The 25,965-nt window shown below is 36.2% G+C and overlaps 1 protein-coding gene across 1 annotated transcript in view; it reads left to right on the top strand.

Moving 5' to 3' along the window:
- Positions 1-2,876: 2,876 nt before the first annotated feature.
- LOC115410441 (methionine synthase-like) overlaps positions 2,877-25,965 on the top strand; it is a gene marked incomplete at its 3' end in the record, with an annotated part of 40,461 nt that continues 17,372 nt past the window's right edge. Inside the window, 4 exon segments of the mRNA XM_030122097.1 lie at positions 2,877-3,032; positions 3,168-3,672; positions 6,807-7,209; positions 8,948-9,117. Coding sequence (XP_029977957.1) covers positions 2,877-3,032; positions 3,168-3,672; positions 6,807-7,209; positions 8,948-9,117 — 1,234 coding nt within the window.

Genomic DNA, 25,965 nt, shown 5'->3' with positions numbered 1-25,965 from the left:
TTTCTAGTTTAAAATTTTTATGGAATGTTTTTTTGCAGTGGACAGTTTTTTTTTTAGTCCAGTATTTGTGTGTGTGTGTGTGTGTGTGTGTGTGTGTGTGTGTGTGTGTGTGTGTGTGTGTGTGTGTGTGTGTGTGTGTGGGAAAATTTCATGTAAGATCCGCTGTATAAGAGAGGAGTGGAAGTGGGGACGTTGAAAGCATGTTAAGTTTCGTTTTTGTTTTCATGGTATTATGTGACATTGTTTACGGACCGCACCCCCACTACGGCTGTGTATCGGCAAGAATCTGGTAATACGATACAATCACAATACTGGGACCACGAACACTATATCACGATACTGTTAAAAAGCCAATTTTTGGTTTGTTTCTTTTTTTTGATATTGATTATTTTCTTGAAGAATTGAATTACAGCAGAAATCTGCACAAATACTAAACACATTTTTATTTGATCAGAACAGGATCTAATGTTCTATCACACAATGTTCCTGTGTTCAACTTATGTTTTACAGACGTTACAGTTTCAGATCCTGTTCAGATGTTCGTATTCTGTTAGTTCAGAACTAACATCAGAACAGTATTTTAGTTCAATCCAACAAAAGAACGAACATTATTTAATAAAAGAGTGTTAAATAATAATAAGTAAATAAAATATAAACAAAAAAGGAAAAACAAAAAACAGAAATTAACTTCCCACAAAATCTGAATACCTAAAAATATCGATACAGTACTTCTTGATATCGATACAGTATTGTGAAATGAAATATTGCGATACATTACAGAACTGGGTCCCATGTATTTGCTCCTTATCGGCGCTCCATCCTGGGTGGACACACCAGTAAACAGTTTTATTCTGCGTTTTTTTGCCACTTTTCCGAACATCCCCTCTGGGAATGTGGAGGTCGTCTGCGTGTCGCGGCTGCAGCTGATGCAGGACAGCTGCTGTATCTCCGTGTCGACGGCGGTGTCGGCGGTGATCCAGGAGTCCCGGCGCAGACTGAATCATGTGTCGGTGTGTGTAATGTGCTGCCGCTGTAATAGAGCTGTCAGCGCTCACTGTTGTTGGAAGCGCTGACGGTAATTCATGTGAAATGATGGATGTGTGCGAGCGGAGGTAGTTTGGCGGCGTAGTGGAGCAGCGCCGCGAGGACGGGCCCGACGTGACGGACACTTTACACCCAGCCCGCCAAGGCGCCGCGCTTCATTTAATACTTCATTAGGTGCAAGTGACTAACATTTGGACGTGCACCGCATCCCCAGCACGGTCAGAAGACGCCGTCGCCGCCGGCAAAAGCCAGCACCATAGCAACGGAAAAGTGTCATGAGTGGAAATCGACGACAGATACGAGCTCGACCCGGACGGTTCAGACACGCCAAAGAGTCAAACATGTGCACAAAGACGACACAGACGGGAGGACAGCGGTCACTTCCTGTGTCCTAAGTAGGCGTGGTCAGGAGTAGGACTTACAAAACGGAAGTCCCGCCCCTTCGCCGCCCCCATAGGACCCCACCTGTGAACAGCAGCCAATGAAAACATGAACGACTTTGTATTGAACCTCTTAGTTTTACAAGACAAGAACGGTTTTAACAAAGAGAGTAAATAAAAATCTAGTTTTGCATTAAACAGCTCAATGATCTGCATGTCAAGATGTAAATAATACTTAATTTTAATTCTAATTCTATTTTTATATAAATACCAAATTTATTATTTTCATCTTTTTATTTCATTTTTGACTCGTTCGTGGTTTTCCTACCGTTTTTTCTTATCTGCTTTTACTTTTTGTATTTTTGCTGCTGTTAGCTGTGAAACTTCCCCCCAGTGGGATAAATATCTTATCTTATCGTATCTTATCTTATTGTATCTTATCTTATTTATCTTTTTTTCGGTGAACACATTTTCAGCAAATTTAACAGGGTTTTAAAGTGTTTATTTAGCATTAAAAAAAACAAATTTTCGTTAAGGTTATTGCAGTTCATACTAGCAGTAGCATAGCGTTACCATGGTAACATAGACGCTTAGGAGGCTACACCACAGAAAAGCATTGTGTGTTTCAGCTTTGTCGTGAAGCATTTTCAGCAAATCAGACAGGGTTTGAAAGGATTTATTTAGCATAAAAAACTAAATCTTTCTGTGTAGTGTATCGCAGTTCATACCAGCGGTAGCATACTGTTACCATGGCAACAGAGAAGCTTAAGAGGCTACACCACAGAAGAGCATCATATGTTTGAGCTTTGTCGTGATGCATTTCGAGCAAATTCCAACAGGGTTTGAAAGTGTTTATTTAGCATAAAAGAAACAAATCTTCCTTAAGTTTATCGCGGTTTATACCAGCAGTAGTGTAGCGTTACCATGGCAACACAGATGCATAGGAGGCTGCACCACAGAAAAGCATAGTATGTTTGAGTTTTGTCGTGATGCTTTTCAGCAAATTTCAACAGGGTTTGAAAGTGTTTACTTAGGATAAAAAAACTAATCTTCCTTAAGTTTATCGCAGTTTATACCAGCGGTAGCATAGTGTTACCATGGCAACACAGATGGAACTGTAGCTTGTACTGAGATAAAAAGTTGAATGAAGCAGCAGTTGAACATGGAAACGTAGACAGATGAGGAAATGCTGAAGGAAACGGGACCTTTCCAGACGTTTTTCAGAATTAACGACAGTCAGATGTGAATTTATTTTTATTATTTGTATTATTTTATGATTAAACTGTGGTCGTAGAATCAAACTGTGATGATCAGGACGTGGACAGAAGTCAGGACGGTCCGATAACAGAGCCGTCTGCGCAGTGGAAAACCAAAGGAGAGTGAGCGCTTCATTGTTTGTGTTTGGTTCTGTCGATACGCGCTGACCAGGCCTGAGCGGCTTTGAAATGACTGATGGGGTCCAGTGTGGAGGGGGGAACGCCCACATCCAGCAGGACAGAAGCTGATGGACCGTTGCATGGAAGCTGTGTGAGGCTTCCTGTGGCCGGGCATCGATCCAGATCTGCAGCTGAAGGAGGAAAAGAGCCCCAGATGGGTTCAGCTGCAGGGGTCTGACCACACACACCTGTTCACCTGGTCATCTGGGGACCACACACACCTGTTTACCTGTTCACCTGGGGACCACCACACCCCTGTTTACCTGTTCACCTGGGGACACACACACACCGTTCACCTGGTCATCAGGGGACCACACACTGTTCACCTGTGGACCACACAACCCTGTTCACCTGTAACCTGGGGACCACCCACACTGTTCACCTGAGGACCACACACACCTGTCACCTGTACACTGGGGACACCACCCACACTGTTCACCTGGGGACCACACACACCAGTTCACCTGTCACCTGGGGACCACACACAGTTCACCTGGGGACAAAACACACCTATTCACCTGGGGACCACACACACCTGTTCCAGCTGGTCACATGGGACCACCACACACTGTTCACCTGGGACCACCACCCCTGTACACCTGGGGACCCACACACCAGTTCACCTGGGGACCACCACACCTGTTTACCTGGGACCACACACACCTGTTCACCTGGGTCACATGGGACCACACACACTGTTCACCTGGGGACAACCACACCCTGTTCTCCTAGCGACCACACACACCTGTTCAGCTGGTCACATGGGGACCAACACACTGTTCACCTGAGGACCACACACACCTGTTCACCTGGTAATCTATCTATCTATCTCTCTATCTATCTATCTATCTATCTATCTATCTATCTATCTATCTATCTATCTATCTTATCTATCTATCTATCTATCTATCTATCTATCTATCTATCTATCTATCTATCTTTTGTACTAACAGGTGCAGTAGTATTGTATATAAAAGAAAAATAATTAAACTGTGATTAGATTAGATTAGATTAGATTAGATTAGATTAGATTAGATTAGATCTGATGATTGGATCCAGTGTCGGTTCCTTTGAGCGCTGGTTTCATCAGTTTCATCAGTTTCATTTGTTTCATTTGTTTCATGTCCAACAGTCTGTACTCGTACATTTACAGCTCTGGGTTCTGTCCACTGTCCACACCATCACCTCCTCCCCCTGTTCCTGTTCCTCCTCCTCTTCCTTCTCCTCTTCCTTCTCCTCTTCCTCCATCTCCTCCTTTCATCTTCCCATACCTCCCCTCCCTCCTCTTTCTCCTCCTCCTTTTCTTCCTCTTCCTCCCCCTCTTCATCTTCTACCTCCTCCTCCCCCCCTCCTTTCATCTCCCTCCTCCTCCCTTCTTCCTCCTCTTCTTCTCCTCCTCCTCTTTCCTCCTCCATCCCCTCCTTTCATCTCCCTCCTCCTCCTCCTCCCTCTTCTTCCTCCTCTTCTTCCTCCTCCTCCATCCCCTCCTTTCATCTCCCTCCTCCTCCCTCCTCCTCCTCTTCTTCCTCCTCCTCTATCCCCTCTTCCCTCTTTCCTCCTCACTTCCTTCTCCTCTTTCCTCCTCCTCCTACTCCTCACTCCCTCGCCCTGCCTTTTCATCTCCCCCTCCCTCCCCTCTCCTCTATTCCACTCTCTTCTTCCCACATCCTTCGCCTCCTCTCCGCCTGCTGCCTCTAATCCTGACAGTCCTCCTCCCTGCCATCAAGTGCTCTTGAATGCAGGATTCACTAGCTGCTTCTGGTTGGCCTGCTGATGGTCTCAAGCACAAATGCCAACCAGCTGGTTTGTGTTCATTTGTGCTTAGTTACAGACTCATGACTGTGTTTGCAGACTGAAGGAATGAACCCAACACAGGATTCCACCACACTATTACAGCACTTAAGGACCCACATCTACTACTGGGACTTTAAAGCACCTCCATGTAGCATTTCTGCTTTCAAATAGTTAAAAAAAAAAAGACCCTAAAAATGATCATTAGTGTTTAGAATAAAGAGCAGTGAAGTTCAGTCAAAGCCGCAGATGTCTGGACCTGTACAGATATGAAACTGGATTTCAACGGGGATTATGTGACCACTGGAGGGAGTAGTGAGTCACTGCAGGTCTAACATGGGACGACTTGGTTTAGGGTGAAAAACCGATTTAGAAAAAAAGAACAACTTTCTTACGGGTCAAAACACGGTATTTGAAATCACTTCGACGGGACATTTTAGAGCCAATCTGACAGATTAGTTTTGCTAATGACCCACATTTTTTACTTTTAAATAAATTTGCTTTAGTTGGACCATAAGGGATTATCCAAACCATGAGCTACTTTATATTGAAATAAATGCTGGAATGGCAATAATTAAAGTTCACTCTCTGACCAGGGTTATTATCGTTAACGAAAACTAATGAAATGATGAAAACTAGAATTGAAAAAAAACATTTTCGTTAACTGAAATAAATAAAAACTACATATAATTAAAAGAAAAAATGAAACTAACTGAAACTGTATTGTGTGTTTACAAAAAACTAACTAAACGTATAAAAATCCTGGATACAGTTCCCTTCGTTTTCGTCTTTGTCAATGTCAGATTGATATGAAATCGATTTATTTCGCTCAAGCAGTTTTAGCTAGCAGCACCATATGACACTTGACGGTCCGTCACTTCTTGTCACTTGTGGTTTCCAGTCGTCTTCTGGTCCCCACTCTACCTGGAAACATGGAGACTAAAGTTGGAAGAAAGCAGCAGAGTCCTGTCTGGGATTTATTGAATACGACGACAGAGAAGAGAGAAAAGAGACACAAAAAAAACTAAAATTAAACTAAACTAAACTAAGCATTTAGAAAATAACAAAAACTAATAAAAACTAGCAAACCTGCTCTAAAACTAATTAAAACGAACTGAATTAGAGGAAAAAAAAGTCAAAACTAAATAAAACCTAAAACTAGAATGAAAAATCCAAAACTATTAGAACCTTGGTCAAAACACGGTATTGAAATCTCTCTGACGGGACATTTTAGAGACAATCTGACAGATTAGTGTGCTAAATGACCCACATTTTACTTTTTTTTTTGTTTTTTGTATCTTATTTTTCATATAGTTTTCTTGAACTATTACATTGGAAAGGTTGAAACACATACATTGTTTGAGTATTCAAACTTGCGATGAATCATCCTGTCCTTGATGTCCGGTAGTAGAACAATGGTGGCGGCACAAACTACATACATTTATTGTGTTTTTGTGCATGTGGATGTATAATAATTATGAGCCTGTTGGACTGTATTTATGTGAATCTAAGTCTGAAATTTGACCAACATGTTGAGAACAACTGTCTTTAAAAACCCATAAATCCTTAAAACCAATGTAGCCCACAGGGGAATGTTTTAAAAGTATAATTCCATTTAAAAAAGCAAATATCACCCCTTTAATTTATGTTGTTGTGTTGCAGTTGATGACAGTGTTGATATCAATAAATTAATTATTATTATTATTATTATTATTGGTATCTTATTAGTGTTTTCAGTTTAATTTAGTTTAATAGACCAGCATTTTTGGTTTTTTGTTTTTTTTTTTATACAGCACATTTCATGTACAAGACAATTCAGAGTGCTTTACATAAAAACATTAAAAGCATTACAGCAGGGAAGCAAAAAGTATAGGCAAGAGAAAAAAAAAGGGAAAAAACAAACAAAAACCCAGAATAAACAGATAAAAGCTTTAATCTTAAAGAAACAGTGCAGATCTGGTTGTATATTTCCTCATCTTTTGCGTCTAAAACTGGCCTTATGGGTAAAAATAACTGCATGATTAGGATCCAAATACCTGCAAACACTTGAAGTTCAACTCTGAGAAACAGTGTTGTCAGGAAAAGTCTGAGGGTTTGTGGAAAACCAGAGCAGTGTCCCACATAACGCCTCCATCCTCCCGTTCCTCCTCCACAGTGTTTCCAGGTCTTCAGGTGTGTTTCCAGGTCGGGGTCAGGGTTGGCTTTGTTCATCCTGCGTTTAGCTGCTGTGGGCTGTTTTTACATCCGAAAGCAGCCACTGATAAACCCATTAAGGAGCGGGTCTTTTGTGCGACGGCTGATCCCGTTTCAACAAAGGTCTTTCTTCACCACATAAGCGGTGAAAGAAATCAGGCTTCTCATTTCCCTGACAGTCGGGACTCAGGCGGGATAATCGAATTCCCCAACGCCGACAGCACAGAGGCTTTTCAGAGCCGAGACCGGCTCGGATTCAGCCTGGTGTCGAGCATCAGGCCCGTTTGTGTCGGTAGAAAACTTACTGTACCCATTCTGCCACTTCAGCACTGTCCTAAATGCACCCAGGGATCCCAGTTCCCCATGTAAGGACACGCTGACCCAACCTCACAACCAAACAGGCTTTTATGAAGGTACGGAGATGAAGAGACACAGATGAACGCAGGGTGGTGGGCTGTATGTGGAATTTATGTGGAAAAGGAGAGAGTTTCAGTTGGAAAACACAAAAATAGAATAAAAAATGATGTAAAATACAAGTACAAATGATGTAACAAAATGAAAATGACAAAAGTCAATAAAAGCAAAATGAAGACAATGAAAGACATGACGAGATGAAAATGACATAAAAAGACAAAAACCCAAGATGGAAAATATATAAAAAGACAAAACCAAGATTGATAATGACATAAAAAAGACAAAAACCCACGATGAAAAAAAATGAACGCCCAAAAAAAAGGTTCCATAAGATAAAAAGTCAATAAAATCAAGATGAAGACAATGAAAGACACAAGATGAAAACGACATAAAAGCACTAAAAAGAAAAAAAAAACAATATGAAAACACAATAAAAAGACAAAAATACAAAATGAAAATAAAAAAAAAGACAACAACCCAAGATGAAAAATACATTAAAAAAAGACCAAAAACAAGATGAAAACAATCTAAAACACCCCAAAAAAGTTCAACAATATGATAGTCAAAAAAATCAAGATAAAGACAATGAAGGACACAAGAAGATGAAAACGACATAAACAGACAAAACTCCAAGACGACAAATACAAAAAAAAGACAAAAAAGGCTCAACAAGATGAAAAAGATGTTAAACAAGAGGATGAAACCGTGTGGAAAACACGTTGTAAAAATAACAAAAAAGATTTTTTGCGACACCTGAAAAACACCACTTGCCAGCGCAAAACTTTTCATCGAAAACAAGAGTTTAGCGACAATGGTAATTTCTTCATTCAGCAACTTTTTCTGTGCAGTGCTATTCACGCAGTTTGATGGTCAATGGAAAAGCAACGGACGATATGGATTTTAATCCGAATAACAGTAGGATTTGGACACTTTTCCATTGACCCTCACAATTGCCCAAATTTAACTTGCAATAAAATTACTGAATGGAAAACTGACAAGTTGCCTAAACTCAAATTTTTCGATTAAAAGTTTTTTGTGCTGGCAGAGAGGTGGTTTTTTGGGTGTAGCCACCAAACAGAATCTCACACAAAACCTGGCAATTTAAGCCCCTTTTTCCACAACTACAGTCACACCAAATAAAAAAAACAGAGTTACGGACGTTTACAACAAGAGAAGAAGAAGAGTTTTAATGGGAATCAGTGACCAGTAGTGTTGGACACACCAGGAAACCCAACCATTTTTAATTTAGTAGGAGAGAGAGGGGTAATATATAAGAATAATAACTATATCTGTACATCAACACCATATTTACGTTCGTCTCCATGTTTATGAACTGGATCCTTGTGTCAGTTCATGATAAGAAACAATCATCGCATTTATGATTAATGGAAAAACCCACATTACACACTTATGTTTTTTTACATTTAGTAAATATCAGTAAAGTTTTGTGCAGATGTCCAATGGAAAAGCCACTGTTGTATTAAATGTGTTCATTGTGCTTTTGTTGAGTGCAGGGTGGGTTTGTAAGGGGGGTTGGGGGTTGTGGGGACGGGCTACATTAGTCGAATAGATGCCATGGAAAAGCAGTGGACCTCCGTCAGCGTCTGCCTCTGAACTGATGAGCTCTTTTTCTCATATGAAACTTTAATGAGTTTCCTCTACTTTCATACAATGTTATGTTTCTGTCAGAGAACACAGTTCACCACTGTGCATCAGTCAAACAGGGGTCTGGGGTCTGGGGTTCAGGGTGCGAGGTCCAGGGTATGTGGTCTGGGGTCTCTGGGGTCTGGGGTTCTGGGGGTCCGGGGCCGACCACTGGCGCCGTTCAGCTGATGCGAAGCCTAAATCAGTCAACGATGGTAATGTTTGTACAGCAGTGTTTCTGACTGAGTCTGAGTCCTGAGCAGGCACAAACAACAACATGAACCCTTAGATTAGACGACAGTATGTGGACAACAAGTATGTGGACAAAAAGTCATGGGACACGCTGAATTCAGGTGTTAACATGTTTTTCAAAGAATACCTGGAATTGAAAGCACTTTTCATTATAAAGCTATGACAGATATTCAGCGGGTCATTTGGACTAGGGATGGGAACGATAAGACTTAACCGACTCGATTCCAATATCGATTTGCTGATTGATCCCGATTCCTTCTCTTAGCGATTCTCACTGGGTGAGGGAATAAAAGAGTACAAACAGGTGTGTTTGCATTAACTGTCTTTTATATTTCCATCTGCACAGAAAACAGAACATATACAGTTGGACAAATAATAAAACAGATGACGCCAGGCCCAGTTTGGGGGGGGGGGGGGCTACAGACTCTTTACTAATTCCCCTATTGCCGCATTTCCACTACATGGAACCGGTTCGACTCGGCTCGTCTCCCGTTGTTGTGCACCTCATTTCCTTTCCTCTACCTTCGGAAACTTGTATTTGAGGGGGTACGACGTTTGTTGCCCACACCGGAACTGGAACTGGGCCCAGATGACGGCCTGGTGTTCACTCTGCCGCTAGATTCACAAACGCTGCTAAGTAGTGAATCAAATGAATCACATGTGGACAAATGTTTGAACATACAGGAGGGATTCCACCTTTAGAAGAAATGGAAGCTTTGACAGTGTTCAACTGGACCTGGTGTGGTCTGTTTAGACCTGGTGTGGTCTGTTTGGACCTGGTGTGGTCTGTTTAGACCTGGTGTGGTCTGTTTGGACCTGGTGTGGTCTGTTTAGACCTGCTGTGTCTGTTTGGACCTGGTGTGGTCTGTTTGGACCTGGTGTGGTCTGTTGGACCTGGTGTGGTCTGTTTAGACTGCTGTGGTCTGTTTGGACCTGGTGGGGTCTGTTGGACCTGGTGTGGTCTGTTGGACCTGGTATGGTCTGTTTGGACCTGGTATGGTCTGTTTAGACCTGCTGTGGTCTGTTTGGACCTGGTGGGGTCTGTTGGACCTGGTGTGGTCTGTTTAGACCTGGTGGGGTCTGTTTGGACCTGGTGTGGTCTGTTTGGACCTGGTGGGGTCTGTTTGGACCTGGTGTGGTCTGTTTAGACCTGGTGTGGTCTGTTTGGACCTGGTGTGGTCTGTTAGACCTGGTATGGTCTGTTTGGACCTGGTGGGGTCTGTTGGACCTGGTGGTCTGTTTAGACCTGCTGTGGTCTGTTTGGACCTGGTGGGGTCTGTTGGACCTGGTGTGGTCTGTTTGGACCTGGTGGGGTCTGTTTGGACCTGGTGGGGTCTGTTGGACCTGGTGTGGTCTGTTTGGACCTGGTGTGGTCTGTTTGGACCTGGTGGGGTCTGGTTGGACCTGGTGTGGTCTGTTTGGACCTGGTCTGGTCTGTTTGGACCTGGTGGGGTCTGTTTGGACCTGGTGGGGTCTGTTGGACCTGGTCTGGTCTGGTTGGACCTGGTGGGGTCTGTTTGGACCGTTTCTGCCTCAACACCATGTTGTCTACGTTCAGACCAAAACAATGCAGTGTATGCGTGACATCATCGTGCATGCGCAACGAAGGCGGAATCGATAAGCAGAATCGTTAAGCAGGCAGGCAAACGATTCCAAGGAATCAAGCTACTGGGATCCGGTTCTCAAAAATAACCGGATCTTGATACCTATCCCTAATTTGGACCCACATCTGCATCTAAGGCACAGGTGTCAGACATGCGGCCCATGGACCAGAACTGGCCCACCAAAGGGTCCAATCCAGCCCGTGGGATGAATTTGTGAAATGCAAAAATGACACTGAAGATATTACCAATCAAGGATGTACAGACAGATCTGATCTAAAGTGGGTCAGACCAGTAAAATACTTTCATAATTAGCTATAAATAATGACAACTCTACAGTTTTCTCTTTGTTTTAGTGTAAAAAAAACAAAAACAAAAGTAAAATTGCATGAAGATTTTGACATTTATAAACTATTCCTTCACCAAACATCTGAATAACCTGAACAAATATGAACAACCTCAATGTCTTAAGAGAAATACATGCATTTTCACCAGTTTTCTGCCTGTTACTAAATGTTTGGTGTGTTTGTAGATCCACTGTGATCTGTGTTATTGAACATGTGTAAATGATAAACTCATTCAGAATATTGTTCAAATTGCACTTTTTTTTCAGAGATTTGAGGTTGTTCAAGTCATTCACAGTTTTAAAGGATGGTTTGCAGATGTAAACATTTTCATCATGTCCTTGTACTTTTTTCTATGTAATTATTTTATCGGTTCGGCCCATTGAGATCATATTGGGCTGAATGTGACCCGTGAACTAAAATGAGTTTGACACCCTGATCTAAGGGTTCATACATGGTTTCATCCATGTATTTTGGGAAGGTTTAGATTTGTCTTTCAGTCTTTCCTCCGTATAAAGTCATTTAATGTCGATGGAATCTCTTGGATGTTATTTTTTCCATTTCCTAGTGGTGTTTTGTGGTTTTGGTGTTAAAAAAAGCTGAGATGACAGGATATTCTGGTCTGATCTGCGTTGTCAGTTCACCTCAAAGCTCCTCATCGAGCAGACAACAAACAGTTTGAGACGTGAGAAGCAGAAAATAACCCTTTTATCTATTTCTGGTTCTTCCTCAAGTACATACGTACGGTTATAATGGTTATGAGCGCCAGTAAAATGAGGAGAAACTGACGGTGGGCGAACACTAGAGGGCGCCTCTTCTGCAAAACAATAAATTAAATGTAAAATAATTAATACCATCCTTTCACAAACGGAGAATAGAGACGCAAAGTGGGTCAAAAACAAATGTCAAATACATGATAATAGTATGATGAGTAGATTAATTTTCCTGATTATAGTCGACAAAGAGTCAATGAATGTGGACGTTATCGAATTTATGGGAAAAAGGAGAGAATGTCACTAGGAAAACACAAAATGTAATGAAAATGATGGAAAATACAAGATGAAAATGACAGAAAGGTCAATAAAGCCAGATGAAGATAATGAACGACACGACGAGATGAAAACGACAAACAGACAAAAAGATGAAAAGATAAAAGATGATAAATACTTAAAACACCAGAAAAAGGCTCAACAAATGAAAAAGATGTTAAAATAAAACAGTTTGAAAACAACTATTATATTGAAAACAACATAAAAAGACAAACATTATGTTTAATGAAGAAGAAGAAAAAAAACAGGACAAAATTAGCATAAAAGAGACCAAAGTGACCAAATTCTCTAAAAAGAAACTAAAAAAGACAAAATGACCTAAAGGATGTAAGATGGGGGAAAAAAATTTTTAAAATGAACATTTCATTTTAAAAAATGGACAAAATAATGTGACAAAACAAGATCAAAATGATGACAAAAATAAGAAGAGAAAAAAAAGACAAAGGTGACAAAAAAAATAAGATGAAAATGAGATAAAAGATGTAACAGATAAAATAACGTGAATAGAAAAAAGTGAAAGTCATGTAAAAAAGACAGAAGAGAAATAGACTGAAAAAATTTGGCAAATAAAAAAAATTAAAATGACAGAAAAAAAAAGGCAACAGGAAAATAGAAAAATGTTGAAAAATCATGAAAATGACAGAAAAGACAAAAGTGAGGGGAAAAAAAAAAGATAAAAAAATTATGAAAAAGACACACTAAAGTAAAAACAACAGAAAAAAACCCCAAAAATTATGAAAAAAAGATAAAAAAAAAAAAAAAAAAAAAAAGGGACAAAATTAGCATAAAAGAGACAAAATTGACCAAATTCTGGAAAAAAAGATGAAAAAAGACAAAATGACTTAAAAGACATGATGAAAAAACAAGATGAAGAATTCATAAAAATAAGACAAAAATAATGAAAACCACAAAGAAAAGACAAAAAAAAAAAAAACAAGATACAAATGCCAAAAAAACACACTAAGGTAAAAACAACCTAAAAAAAAAGGCAAAAGTGATGTTAAAAAAACATTTATTTACATGTCTCTGAACATCAACGTAGACACCATTAAAAAATAAATTAATTAATTAAAAAAAAACACCTTGAAAACTACAGGGAAATAAAAAGGCATGTTTCAGGAAATAGACAGGTCCCAACATGCTAGCATAGCAGTGCCTTCAGCCCGTAGACCCCTGATGAGGTCTCCCATAATGCATCACTGTGTCCAAACAGTAACTGTTGTGTGTCGGTGTGCGGTGACGCCTCTTCGTCTGGTCAGACTGGATTAAACGCCGTTTTCCACCGCTGAATAATTCAGAGGAGCGGTGGGTTCGATCGGTGGATGTATAATTAATGTGACGTCCAAGTCGTCAGCGCTGAGATTTAAAGAGTCTGTCGAAAAAACCACCACTGGACCATGGCTTTTACTAAAGAGGTTTATTTTCCTGCATCTTTTTTACTTTTACTTTCATTTCACTCAAACTAATTCCCTGACCTGTATGAAACTCAGAGGAGGGACCAGACTATGTCCTGGAGCAGATACACCTGAAATCTGAAACATCGCCACATAAATGACGTTTGACTGATATGTATTTGGATTATTTCTGCAATGAAATCACACTAAAGCCTTTTAAAGTTTACTCTTATGTGCATCAGCCTCCGTTTACAGATGAGACTCAATTAAATTCTGCATAAATTCAGAAACTTCAGCTGCGTCCACCAACCTGGAAGACGTTATGAGGTCGTTCTACTGTTATTTTTGTTTAAGTAAAGTCTGAAATTTGACCAAAAACACCTCAAAAAACATCCTAAAAATCCATAAATCACACCTACAGATACCATGTTTGTATATTTTAGTGTATGTTTGTGTACATTTTGTGTAATTAAGCACAATTTTTTGCATGTTTTAGTGAATTTCTATGAAAAAGTTAATTTGATTCCTCAAAACATGTAGATCTATGTTGTGTTTTTGCATATTTTAGTCAATTTTAGCCATTTTTTTTTGTATTTTAGTGTATTTTTAATGTATTTTATTGTATTTCAGTGAAAAAATACATTTGACTCCCTCAGACCTACAAATACCATATTTGTGTATTTAACATGTTTTAGTGTTTTTTTGGTTTTTTTTTTGCATATGTTAGTGTACGTTTTATGTGTTTTAGTGTTGGTTTTGAGTATTTTAGTTGTATTTTAGTGCATTTTATGCATATGTTGAGAGTATTTTAGTGTATTTGTTTTGTATTTTACTGTATTTGTTTTGTATTTTAGTGTATTTGTTTTGTTTTTCGTGTATATTTAGTGTATTTTAATGTATTAGTTTGGTATTTTAGTGTATTTTAGTGTATTTAGTGTATTTTAATGTATTAGTTTGGTATTTTAGTGTATTTTAGTGTATATTTAGTGTATTGTTATTTGTTTTAGTGTATTTTAGTATATTAATTAGTATTTTAGTGTATATTTACAGTATTTACTGTATTTGTTTTATATTTTAGTGTATTCTAGTGTATTGTTTTGCATTCTAGTGTGTTTGTTTTGTATTTTAGTGTATTTTAGTATATTTAATTTGTATTTTAGTGTATATTTAATGTATTTTAGTGTATGTGTTGTGAATTTTGTGTATACCTCGTGTATTTTAGTGTATTTAATTTCTACTTTAGTGTAATTTAGTGTATTTTAGTATATTTAATTTGTATTTTAGTGTATATTTAGTGTATTTGCATATTTAATTTATATTTCAGTGTATATTTAGTGAATTTTAGTGTATTTTGCATTTTAGTATATTTAATGTTTTAGTGTATTTTAGTGTATTTTAGTATATTTAATTATATTTAATGATGTAGTGTATTTTAGTGTATTTGTTTTGCATTTTAGTGTATATTTAGTGTATTTTAGTGCATTTTTTGTGCATGTTGCTGTCTAAGAACTCTGAGACTTGTCGTGTTGTTATTTATGTGAATGAAAGGTCTGAAATTTGACCCTAGATGCCTTGAAAAATGTCTTAAATTGTCTGAAATTCAGATTCCTCAAACCTTGAACCCTGTGTTGGTAACTTTAATCTGAATATTGCAAAACCACTATTTTTTCTGTTGGACATCAGTGTCCTGGTTGGTCTGGGTCAGTGTCTGTCGTAGTTTTGCAGGATTTCGTGTTTTCGTTCCCACGGTCGGTGATGTGTGAAGGTTCAGGCGTTGGTCAGCTTTGTGTTTGATGTTCTACTGTTATGTTTAATGTATAGATGGTATTCACAGGCCCGTCTGCGGTGAATGCTGGCCTCGTCAGACTATAACCATGAAAGTGTGTGTGTGTGGTGTGTGCTGAGGTGAAGAGGTGCTTTAGAAAGTGAACCAGGCTTTGAACGTGACCTTTAACGGGTTCAAAGGCTCAACCATGACGACCATGAGTCACGGTTTGAGTCTGTGGACGGTGTTCAGCCACGGCAGGAACCAGGAGGGTCGGACCGTCCACGTCTCAGACACAGACGCTTCAGAGAATTTCATTTAGAAAGGGTTTCATACTCATATTGCATGGAAAAGGATCCGACGGAGAGAAAAAAACAGGTTTATATGAGAAAAAGTCGACCAACAGGGGATTTTTACCGATGACGTCACAGTTCCAACCAGGAAAAAGCCCATAGATGATTCATGTTATTGTCCCTGGAGAAAAATGAACACTGGTTTGAACTGTATAGACAGGCTGAGGTTTGTAATTACTGATTAATTAAACTATTGATCTGTGACATCACACATTGGTTTATGATCTACTGTTATGAAGACAGTAGTTTGGGATTTAGTTGTGCTAAAATACACTAAAAACACAAAAGAAATATACTAAAATGCACTAAAATATACATACAAATGCTAATATACACTAAAATGCACAAACATATACAAAAAATACAAAACAAATACACTAAAATGCACTAAAATACAACACAAATGCACTAAATACTATACATACATGCTAATATACACTAAAATGCACAAACATATACAAAAATACAAAACAAATACACTAAAATGCACTAAAATACAACACAAATGCACTAAAATATACATACAATATGCTAATATACACTAAAATGCACAAACATATACAAAAATACAAAACAAATACACTAAAATGCACTAAAATACAACACAAATGCACTAAAATATACATACAATATGCTAATATACACTAAAATACACAAACATATACAAAAATACAAAACAAATACACTAAAATGCACTAAAATACAACACAAATGCACTAAAATACATACAATATGCTAATATACACTAAAATACACAAACATATACAAAAATACAAAACAAATACACTAAAATGCACTAAAATACAACACAAATGCACTAAAATATACATACAATATGCTAATATACACTAAAATACACAAACATATACAAAAATACAAAACAAATACACTAAAATGCACTAAAATACACACAAATGCACTAAAATATACAAACAATAAGCTAATATACACTAAAATACACAAACATATACAAAAATACAAAACAAATACACTAAAATGCACTAAAATACAACACAAATGCACTAAAATATACAAACAACATGCTAATATACACTAAAATACACAAACATATGAAAAATACAAAAGAAATATTCTAAAATGCACTAAAATACAAAACAAATGCGCTAAAATATACAAACAATATGCTAATATACACATAAAATACACAAACGTATATTAAAATGCCCAAAGAAATATTCTAAAATACACTAAAAATATGCAAACAATATGCTAATAAACACAAAAACATACACTAAAATATGAAACAAATACACTAAAATATAAAACAGTATGCTAATATCACTAAACTACACAAATATACACTAAAACACACAAAATGTATGCAAAAGATACACTAAAATATACTAAAATATGTTAAATACAAAAACACGGTATCTAAGGTTTGAGGAAATTAAACTTTTTTCCCACAAAAATGCAGTAAAAAATATACAAAAAAATATCCTTAAATACACTAAACATACTAAAATACAAAACAAATAAACTAAAATGCACGAACATAAGCTAAAATACACAAAAAACATATACAAAAATACAGACCAAATACACTACAATATACTAAAATATTCAAACAATATGCTAAAATACACAAAAACATACACTTAAATACAAAACAAATACACTAAAATGAACTAAAATATTCAAATAATGCTAAAATACACTAAAACATATACTAAAATACAAAACAAATCAAGTAAAATGCACTAAAATATAGAACATAAGCTAAAATACACTAAAACATATACAAAAATACAGACCAAATACACTACAATATACTAAAATATTCAAACAATACTTAAATACACAAAAACATACACTTAAATACAAAACAAGCACTCAAATGCACAAAATTATACAAACATTATGCAAAAATGCACTAAAATGCATTAAAATATTGTAAATACACAACACAGTGTGTGTAGTTTAATTCTGAATTGTTTTTAATGTTTTTAAGGTGTTTTTTAGTCCTAAGATTAAATTCTAAATAAATAACCTCTCTTCTGACATTAGTGGTTATTATTTTGGATCCCAGACCCTGTTAGAAAAACAAACCCCTGAATCCACACGTGTCCACATACTTTGTCCACGTAGCATACATGTAGTATGTAGTTGACTAAACCCTGCAGATGTGGTCTGGTCTGGTGCAGGTTTTCCCTGGACCCGGGTAACTAAGGGTGGACTCATTTGTATTCAGCTCCATCAGTCGTGGATATTTTATAGACTGAGCACAACGGAGTTCTGTTCTGGCTTTACAGCGGCCCGGTGCCCGCTGCTTTTCTGTTTTCTTTTTTTGTAATAAACGGTGTTAGTGCGTGGCCGTGTGGACGCTCCCAGCCCGATCAGGTGTTAAAGTGTGTTCATGTGAAGGAAAAGCAGGCCGGCGTCCGTGGCATCATCCTTCACTTGTGTGGAGTGTGTTTCTCTGCTCACTGCAGTGCTCTTATGTAATCTGATTGATCATAGCGGAATGTTCTAGTGGAAGAAAGGAAGGAAGGAGACGAGGAGGGAGAGAGGAAGGGAAGGAGATGGAGGTGCAGACGTAGAGTATGTAGAGGCCGGTGCAGGCTAAACGCTGCTGTTGGCCTGAACTCATCACATATTAAACTGCATTTTTAAAACATTTACATGTAAAAACGACGTCACATAAACCATGACAAGAACGACTACGAATGAAAACCCCAGCATCAAACAGTTGTGTTGTCCTTCTGCTGATTATTTTCTTTTTAATTTGACTCATTTTGTAAAAATGAGTCCAATTTCTTGATAAAAAAAATCATTTTATAATTTATTCATTTTGTTTGCTATTTGTTGATTTTTGTTCAATTTGTTGATGTTTATTCATTTGGTTAAAAACTTTGGTCATTTCGCTCATTACCTCCGCCAAGAGGTATTGTGTTCACTTTGCTTTGTGTGCGTGGTTGTTTGTTTGTTTGTTTGTTTGTTAGCAAGATAACTCAAAAGTTATAGACTGATTTTCATGAAATTTTCAGGAAATGTTGATACTGCACAAGGAAGAAATGATTAAATTTTGGTGGTGATCGGGGGGGATCTGTCTTGGAGGTCAGCGCTCAGAGTGCTTTTCTTGTTTTGTTGATTATTTAGTCATTTTGTTATTCATTTGTTTATTTTGTTCATTTTCTTTATTTCTTCATTTTTGTTCATTTTGTTGATTATTTTATTAATTTGTAATTAATTTGTTCATTTTGGTTCATTTTGTGGATTATTTTATTAATTTTGTAATTAATTTGTTCATTTTGGTTCATTTTGTGGATTATTTTATTAATTGTAATTAATTTGTTCATTTTTGTTCATTTTGTGGATTTTGTTCATTTTTATACAATTTCGTGATTCGTTTTTTAAATTCATTTTATAATCAATTTGTTTATTTTGTTTGTTATTTTATTCATTTTCATTCAATTTGTTGATGATTGTTGTCATTTTGCTGGATATTTTGGTCATTTTTGTTCATTTTGTTGATTATTTTAGTCATTTTGTTTATTTTCTCATCATTTTTACTCATTTTACAGATGTAGAATTAATTTTGTGATTTATTCATTTATTCAGTTTATTCATTTTGTTAATTTTGTTTTTATTTTGTGATATTTAATCATTTTTGGTCGTTTCTTGATCATTTTATTCGTTTTGTTGATTATTTAGTCATTTTGTAATTTGTCCGTTTTATTTGTTTTCTTCACTTTCGTCAAATTTGTTGATTCATTGTTCATTTCTGATTACTACTACTACTACTACTACTACTACTACTAATAATAATAATAATAATAATATCCTTTCTTTAACCAGGAACAGACTGTGGTCCTTCCCTGTTCTGCATTAGTATTAAAGCTGATCCGGTCCATGACCCTTATGTATTTATCGTCCACATCTTTTCTGTTCTCATTAATTTTGTTGATTATTAGACACATTTAATCAGTTGTCGTCTGTGAATGGGAGTTGTCGTGTTGCGGTTCGATCAGTGTCGGTGCTTCTTTATCGTCCTGCTTCTAAAGGAAATGTAGGATGAAGTTATGAAGTGGTTCCTTTTTTGTCTGTGCGTTGACCCTAAACAGTCGTCGTGGTAACCTACATAGAACGAACAGGGCAGGTGAGGATGCACAGGAGTGTGTGTGTGTGGGTGTGTGTGTGTGTGTGGACATGTGTGGTGAATAATGGGTTCATGCAGTGTCTCATACATCATGGTCGGACGGCCTGACTATTTCCAGCAGCCCTTCCTATGGCGTTGAACCAGCGCACACTGACAGGTGGCTGCTGCAGTGCTGCATCCACTTCAGTCCCAGCGGTCGACGGTGGCCTCTCAAACACTCCACAACTCAGGAAAGTCCAACTTCATACAAGGTGTCCCATATATGAGCTCTGCAGTGGAAACGACGGCTAATGCTGCAAGTCTTCCAACAAGACGAGCAGGGAAAAATGAAAGTATTTAGAACAAGACGAGCAGGAAAAAAATGAAAGTATTTAGAACAAGACGAATAAGAAAAACCTGAAAGTATTTAGAACAAGACGAAGAAGAAAACCTGAAAGTATTTAGAACAAGGTGAAGAAGAAAAACCTGAAAGTATTTAGAACAAGACGAAGAAGAAAAACCTGAAAGTATTTAGAACAAGACGAAGAAGAAAAACCTGAAAGTATTTAGAACAAGGTGAAGAAGAAAAACCTGAAAGTATTTAGAACAAGACGAAGAAGAAAAACCTGAAAGTATTTAGAACAAGACGAAGAAGAAAAACCTGAAAGTATTTAGAACAAGACGAAGAAGAAAAACCTGAAAGTATTTAGAACAAGACGAAGAACAACCTGAAAGTATTTAGAACAAGGTGAAGAAGAAAAACCTGAAAGTATTTAGAACAAGACGAAGAAGGAAAACCTGAAAGTATTTAGAACAAGACGAAGAAGAAAAACCTGAAAGTATTTAGAACAAGACGAAGAAGAAAAACCTGAAAGTATTTAGAACAAGACGAAGAAGGAAAACCTGAAAGTATTTAGAACAAGACGAGGAGGAAAAACACGAAAGTATTTAGAACAAGGTGAAGAAGAAAAACCTGAAAGTATTTAGAACAAGACGAAGAAGAAAAACCTGAAAGTATTTAGAACAAGACGAAGAAGAAAAACCTGAAAGTATTTAGAACAAGACGAAGAAGAAAAACCTGAAAGTATTTAGAACAAGACGAAGAAGAAAAACCTGAAAGTATTTAGAACAAGACGAAGAAGGAAAACCTGAAAGTATTTAGAACAAGACGAAGAAGGAAAACCTGAAAGTATTTAGAACAAGACGAAGAAGAAAAACCTGAAAGTATTTAGAACAAGACGAAGAAGGAAAACCTGAAAGTATTTAGAACAAGACGAAGAAGAAACCTGAAAGTATTTAGAACAAGACGAAGAAGGAAAACCTGAAAGTATTTAGAACAAGACGAAGAAAAAACCTGAAAGTATTTAGACCAAGACGAAGAAGAAAAACCTGAAAGTATTTAGAACAAGACGAAGAAGAAAAACCTGAAAGTATTTAGAACAAGACGAAGAAGAAAACCTGAAAGTATTTAGAACAAGGTGAAGAAGAAAAACCTGAAAGTATTTAGAACAAGGTGAAGAAGAAAAACCTGAAAGTATTTAGAACAAGACGAAGAGAAAAACCTGAAAGTATTTAGAACAAGACGAAGAAGAAAAACCTGAAAGTATTTAGAACAAGACGAAGAAGAAAAACCTGAAAGTATTTAGAACAAGACGAGGAGGAAAAACACGAAAGTATTCATAGATAGAACAGGCAGGAAATCTGAACTTAGAATGAACATTATGAGCATTTTCAGTCATTTTGTTGATTATTTTATTCATTTTCTTTATTTTTTTTTCATTTTATACGTAATTTGTTAATTTTTGTTCAATTTGTTGATTATTTTGCTCATGTTGTACTTAATTTATTCATTTTTGTTCAATTTGTTGATTATTTTGTTCATTTTGTGCATAATTCATAAATTTTGTTCAATTTGTTGATATTTTGTTCATTTTGTGCATAATTTATTCATTTTGTTCAATTTGTTGATTATTTTATTCATTTTTAGAATTTATTGATTATTTTGTTCATTTTGTTCATTACTTTGTCTTCCCACAAGACGAGGAGGAAAAACCATGAAAGTATTTATAGATAGAACAGGCAGAAAATCTGAGCTTAGAATAAACATTATGGGCATTTCAGTCATTTTGTTGATTATTTTATTCATTTTTTTGTTATTTGTTGGTTATTTTGTTCATTTTGTTAGTTATTTTGTTCATTTGGAAATTAATTTGTTAATTTCTGTTAATTTTGTGGATTGTTTTGGTCATTTTATAATTAATTTGTTCATTTTGTTAATTTTGATTATTTTATTCATTTAGTTTATTTATTTATTTATTTATTTTCAATTTGTTGATTATTTTGTTCATTTTATAATTAATTTGTTCATTTTTGTAAATTTTTTGTTCCATTTGCTGATTTTGTTCATTTTGTAATTAATTTGTTCACTTTTGTTTATTTGGATGATTGTTTAATCATTTTGGTAATTATTTTGTTCATTTTACTCATTTTGGTGATTATTTTAGTATTTTGTTGTAAATTTGTTCATTTTGTTTTATTATTTTGTTCATTTTTGTTCATTTGTATGTTGTTTTGTTCATTTTGTTGGTTATTGTGTTCATTTTACTCATTTGTTGATTATTTTCTTATGTATATTATTATTATTATTATTATTATTATATTATATTATTATTATTATTATTACCTTTATTTTACCAGGAATTTTTTAACCTGTATCAGAACCTTCAGTCAGTATTAATCCGTCTGGTTCATGACCCGTGTTCTTCATCATCATCATCATCATCTGCTGTAAATCCTGTCGCTGTTTTCTTCTTTGAATCATCATCTGTGCATTATCATTTCTTTTTTTATGTTTGTACTTGTGTTTTTTATTCCATGTTCATTTTAAACCCATAGAACAGATGACTCCTCTGCTTTTGTGTTGGATAATGAAACTTTTTCTAATTTGTGTGATCGAATACTCTTCATCAAGTTTACTTCCTGTTTGGTGCTGGAGGGAGCGCTCCTATTGGTTGTTAACAGTGGTCACATGACTGTATGCATGAGCCAACAGGGAAAACATGATAGTGTTGATTTAGTTGGAGCATCAGGATGGAAAAAAGGCAGTTTGGACTGAGTTTTATGTCCACCTTCAGCGTCTGCGTCCAGTCTACGCTTGGATTCTTAGTTTCTGACGACGGTGAAGTGACAATGCAGAAGAAAAATGGTTCCATTAGCTGCTTTCAGTTTGTACGACTCGGTTAATGCACAGATTTATCACCGACTGATGAGGTTTTGGTTTTTGGAGCCTCTAAAAGTGGGAGGAGCTTTGCCTTTACCGCAGTTGTTTCACTCTATTAACTGATGAATGATGACGACGGGAACGACTGGACTATTAAATTAGCAATATTCATCAGTGAATGATTGAATTTGCCCTCACAATCTGAGCGCAATTCATATTTAATTCACTAAGGAGGCAGTTCATCATGAAATCTGACGTCAGGTTTTCTAAATACACAGCGATGGGAAAGTTAATGCACTCCAGCACATGGGACGGAAACGGAAACAGAAGTGACACAGCACCGTTATGATTCAATTTAACCTGCTCAGACCCAGCTGTGGGTTTTCTGTCCATATTTGTGGACAAGAGTTTCACAACTTTATATAAAAAGAAAGAAAAGAAAACTGTCCACCACAAAGGACATTCCATAAAAATTTTAAAAACTGCATCTGAAAAAACTGTTGCATCATGATGTTTCTAATATAGGCACTTCTTTAATAAAAATAAAAAAAAAGCTGGTACTTTGCTGACATTTCCTGGCTCTTAGGAGGTTAAAGGTGTGGAACCAGTGCAAAACACACTTATAATCAGCTATAAATGACAAAATTGCACTGTATGATTAAAACATGTATATTTGCACCAATAAAATAAGTGCATAGTGTGTGTTAGTCCCGCCCACATTGGCTCTCAACCAATAGAAACTCAAATTTGATCATGTTAATCTGTCATGAATCACGTGGATATATGTTACATAATTATCCAAAGTATAGAAAAACATCTTAATTCTACCTTTTTTTAAAAAAAACAACAACAACAATATAACTTTATTATTATTTTTTCCTGACATTTGTTTTTTTTTTTTCAACTTTATTGAAAATATATTGGTATACAAGACGTATAAATTTTGAACAAACATCAAGATGTCAAAAGGAAAAAGCATCTGAACAAATCAATTAAAAAATTGTGAAGTTTCTTAATTTTACGCTTAATGATTATAATCACAATCACAACAATCACAAACAATTTAAGCCATTTCATTAGCTTAGCCAGCTAGCTAGTACCTGTTAAACATAAAGAAATATATGCTAAAATATTTTCAAATAATACTAAGCACAAACTAGTTAAATGAATAGAAACATAAAAATAAAACTAATGAGTTCAGTTTTATTTAGAACCAACGTGTCACATCTAGCTAGCTAAGATAAAGTAACGTCTAAGTGGAATACGACGCCATAGCAAAATGAGATTTCTATCTGTCATATTTGCTCAGTGTTGTGTTAATAATGAAGATAAAATAAAAAGCAAGAAGTTTATTATTTTAAGATTGAAGCACTTTCTGAAAGTTAGCTTTAACCAGGCGATAAATGGGATTATTAGGAATCTGATTCTGTTCATTTACCAAACTATTTTAAAGTTTAACTACTTTAAAATGATTTAATAATAACAAGGTGAGTCCAAAAACACTAAGAAATAAATAAATAAAAATGCAAAAGTAACTAATCAGTTGTTTATGATATAACATCTATTAGATTATGTCGTATCAAGATAATGCTAACATTCGCTAAGTTACGCTAACAGACCAGTGTTGTTATTGACGACTGATAAAACCCCATTAAATACTGCTGCATCCTTTGACCGTCTGATAAGTGTATATTAACCACAAATACAGTAGATTTAGACAGAAAAAATGTTTATTCAATAAACAGAAGCTGAGAAAGTAGACGAGGTGTCACATGTGACGTCACAGTAATAGGTTTTACATTAATTAACGCTAAGATGCTTGTAAAAATAGCGTGAATGGGTTGTAAGGCTGTAATGAAAGCTGTCCGCTGTATTTTCCAGACCCTCCTGACTGTTTTCCACTTGTAAATCTACATCAGACATGGCTATTATTTGACAAATTCTGACATTAGCCAACTGACCGACCAATTACTGTGTGCCGGCTGTAATTCATCTGAGCCGAAGCCATCATAAGTCCATATTGAGTCTATAAATTGCATTAAAGACATGTCATGCAGTAGCAGAGGCAGTGCAGTGAATGGGGATGGAGCTGTGGTCAGCAGACTGCAGGCTGGATTAACTGTCTGCTGATGGCTCTACAGCAGCACTGAGAGCTGCACTTTTGACACTCTGCTGCTCAATTATTAATGCTGCCTTAGTGGGAGCTGCATTGGGTGTAGCACCGCAACACCGCTAATGCCAAAACACTCACAGGAAGTCAACTTAGCTAACCTGATGGATGGCTAAAGACACCTGTTAATAATAGATCAGCAAGGACTTCGTTTGACACAGACAGATTTATCAGGAAAGTTTGTGCTTTTTTCTTGTTGTTTCGTTTTTATTAGTGAAGTTATTTCATCCAGGTTGGTAGATGATGTCGCACATGGAAAACTATGCATCTGCAAATACTTCCAGATACACCAGTGCACCCATATTAACCCATAAAGACCCAAACATCGACCAGTGACCAAAAGCATCCACTGATCTAAACTGTCATATTTATCTAAACCCACTTTTATTAGTTATTAGTCGCTTTTTCATTAACCCTCAAATTGCATAAAAATGAATTTTAAAAAAGATCAAAAATAATAAGCAGCGTGAACAAAACAAACCACAAACTGAAAAAAAAATGAAGAAAAAAAAACCCCCATGGAGTTGGATCAATGACAGTGGATGTAAACACTGGGTTTATGTTCAGTTACAGATATATTTAACTGAAAAAGTCACTTTTTCTTCAGTTTTCTTTGTTTCTGATATAATAACCTTTGAATTTACTTTGAGTTTTTATTAACTTCTACATGTTTAGTAAATTAAATAAAGGAAAATACATGATTTACACGGAGAAATGCTAAATACAGAGAATAATATTATAATAAATAGTGATAAATCACTTAAAAATGGTTAAATATAAAGAAAAATTCATATAGGAATTGACACAGAAGTAGCA

Source organism: Sphaeramia orbicularis, chromosome 19, assembly GCF_902148855.1.
Source record: "Sphaeramia orbicularis chromosome 19, fSphaOr1.1, whole genome shotgun sequence".
Lineage (NCBI taxonomy): Eukaryota > Metazoa > Chordata > Actinopteri > Kurtiformes > Apogonidae > Sphaeramia > Sphaeramia orbicularis.
This window is presented reverse-complemented; position numbering and strand designations above follow the sequence as displayed.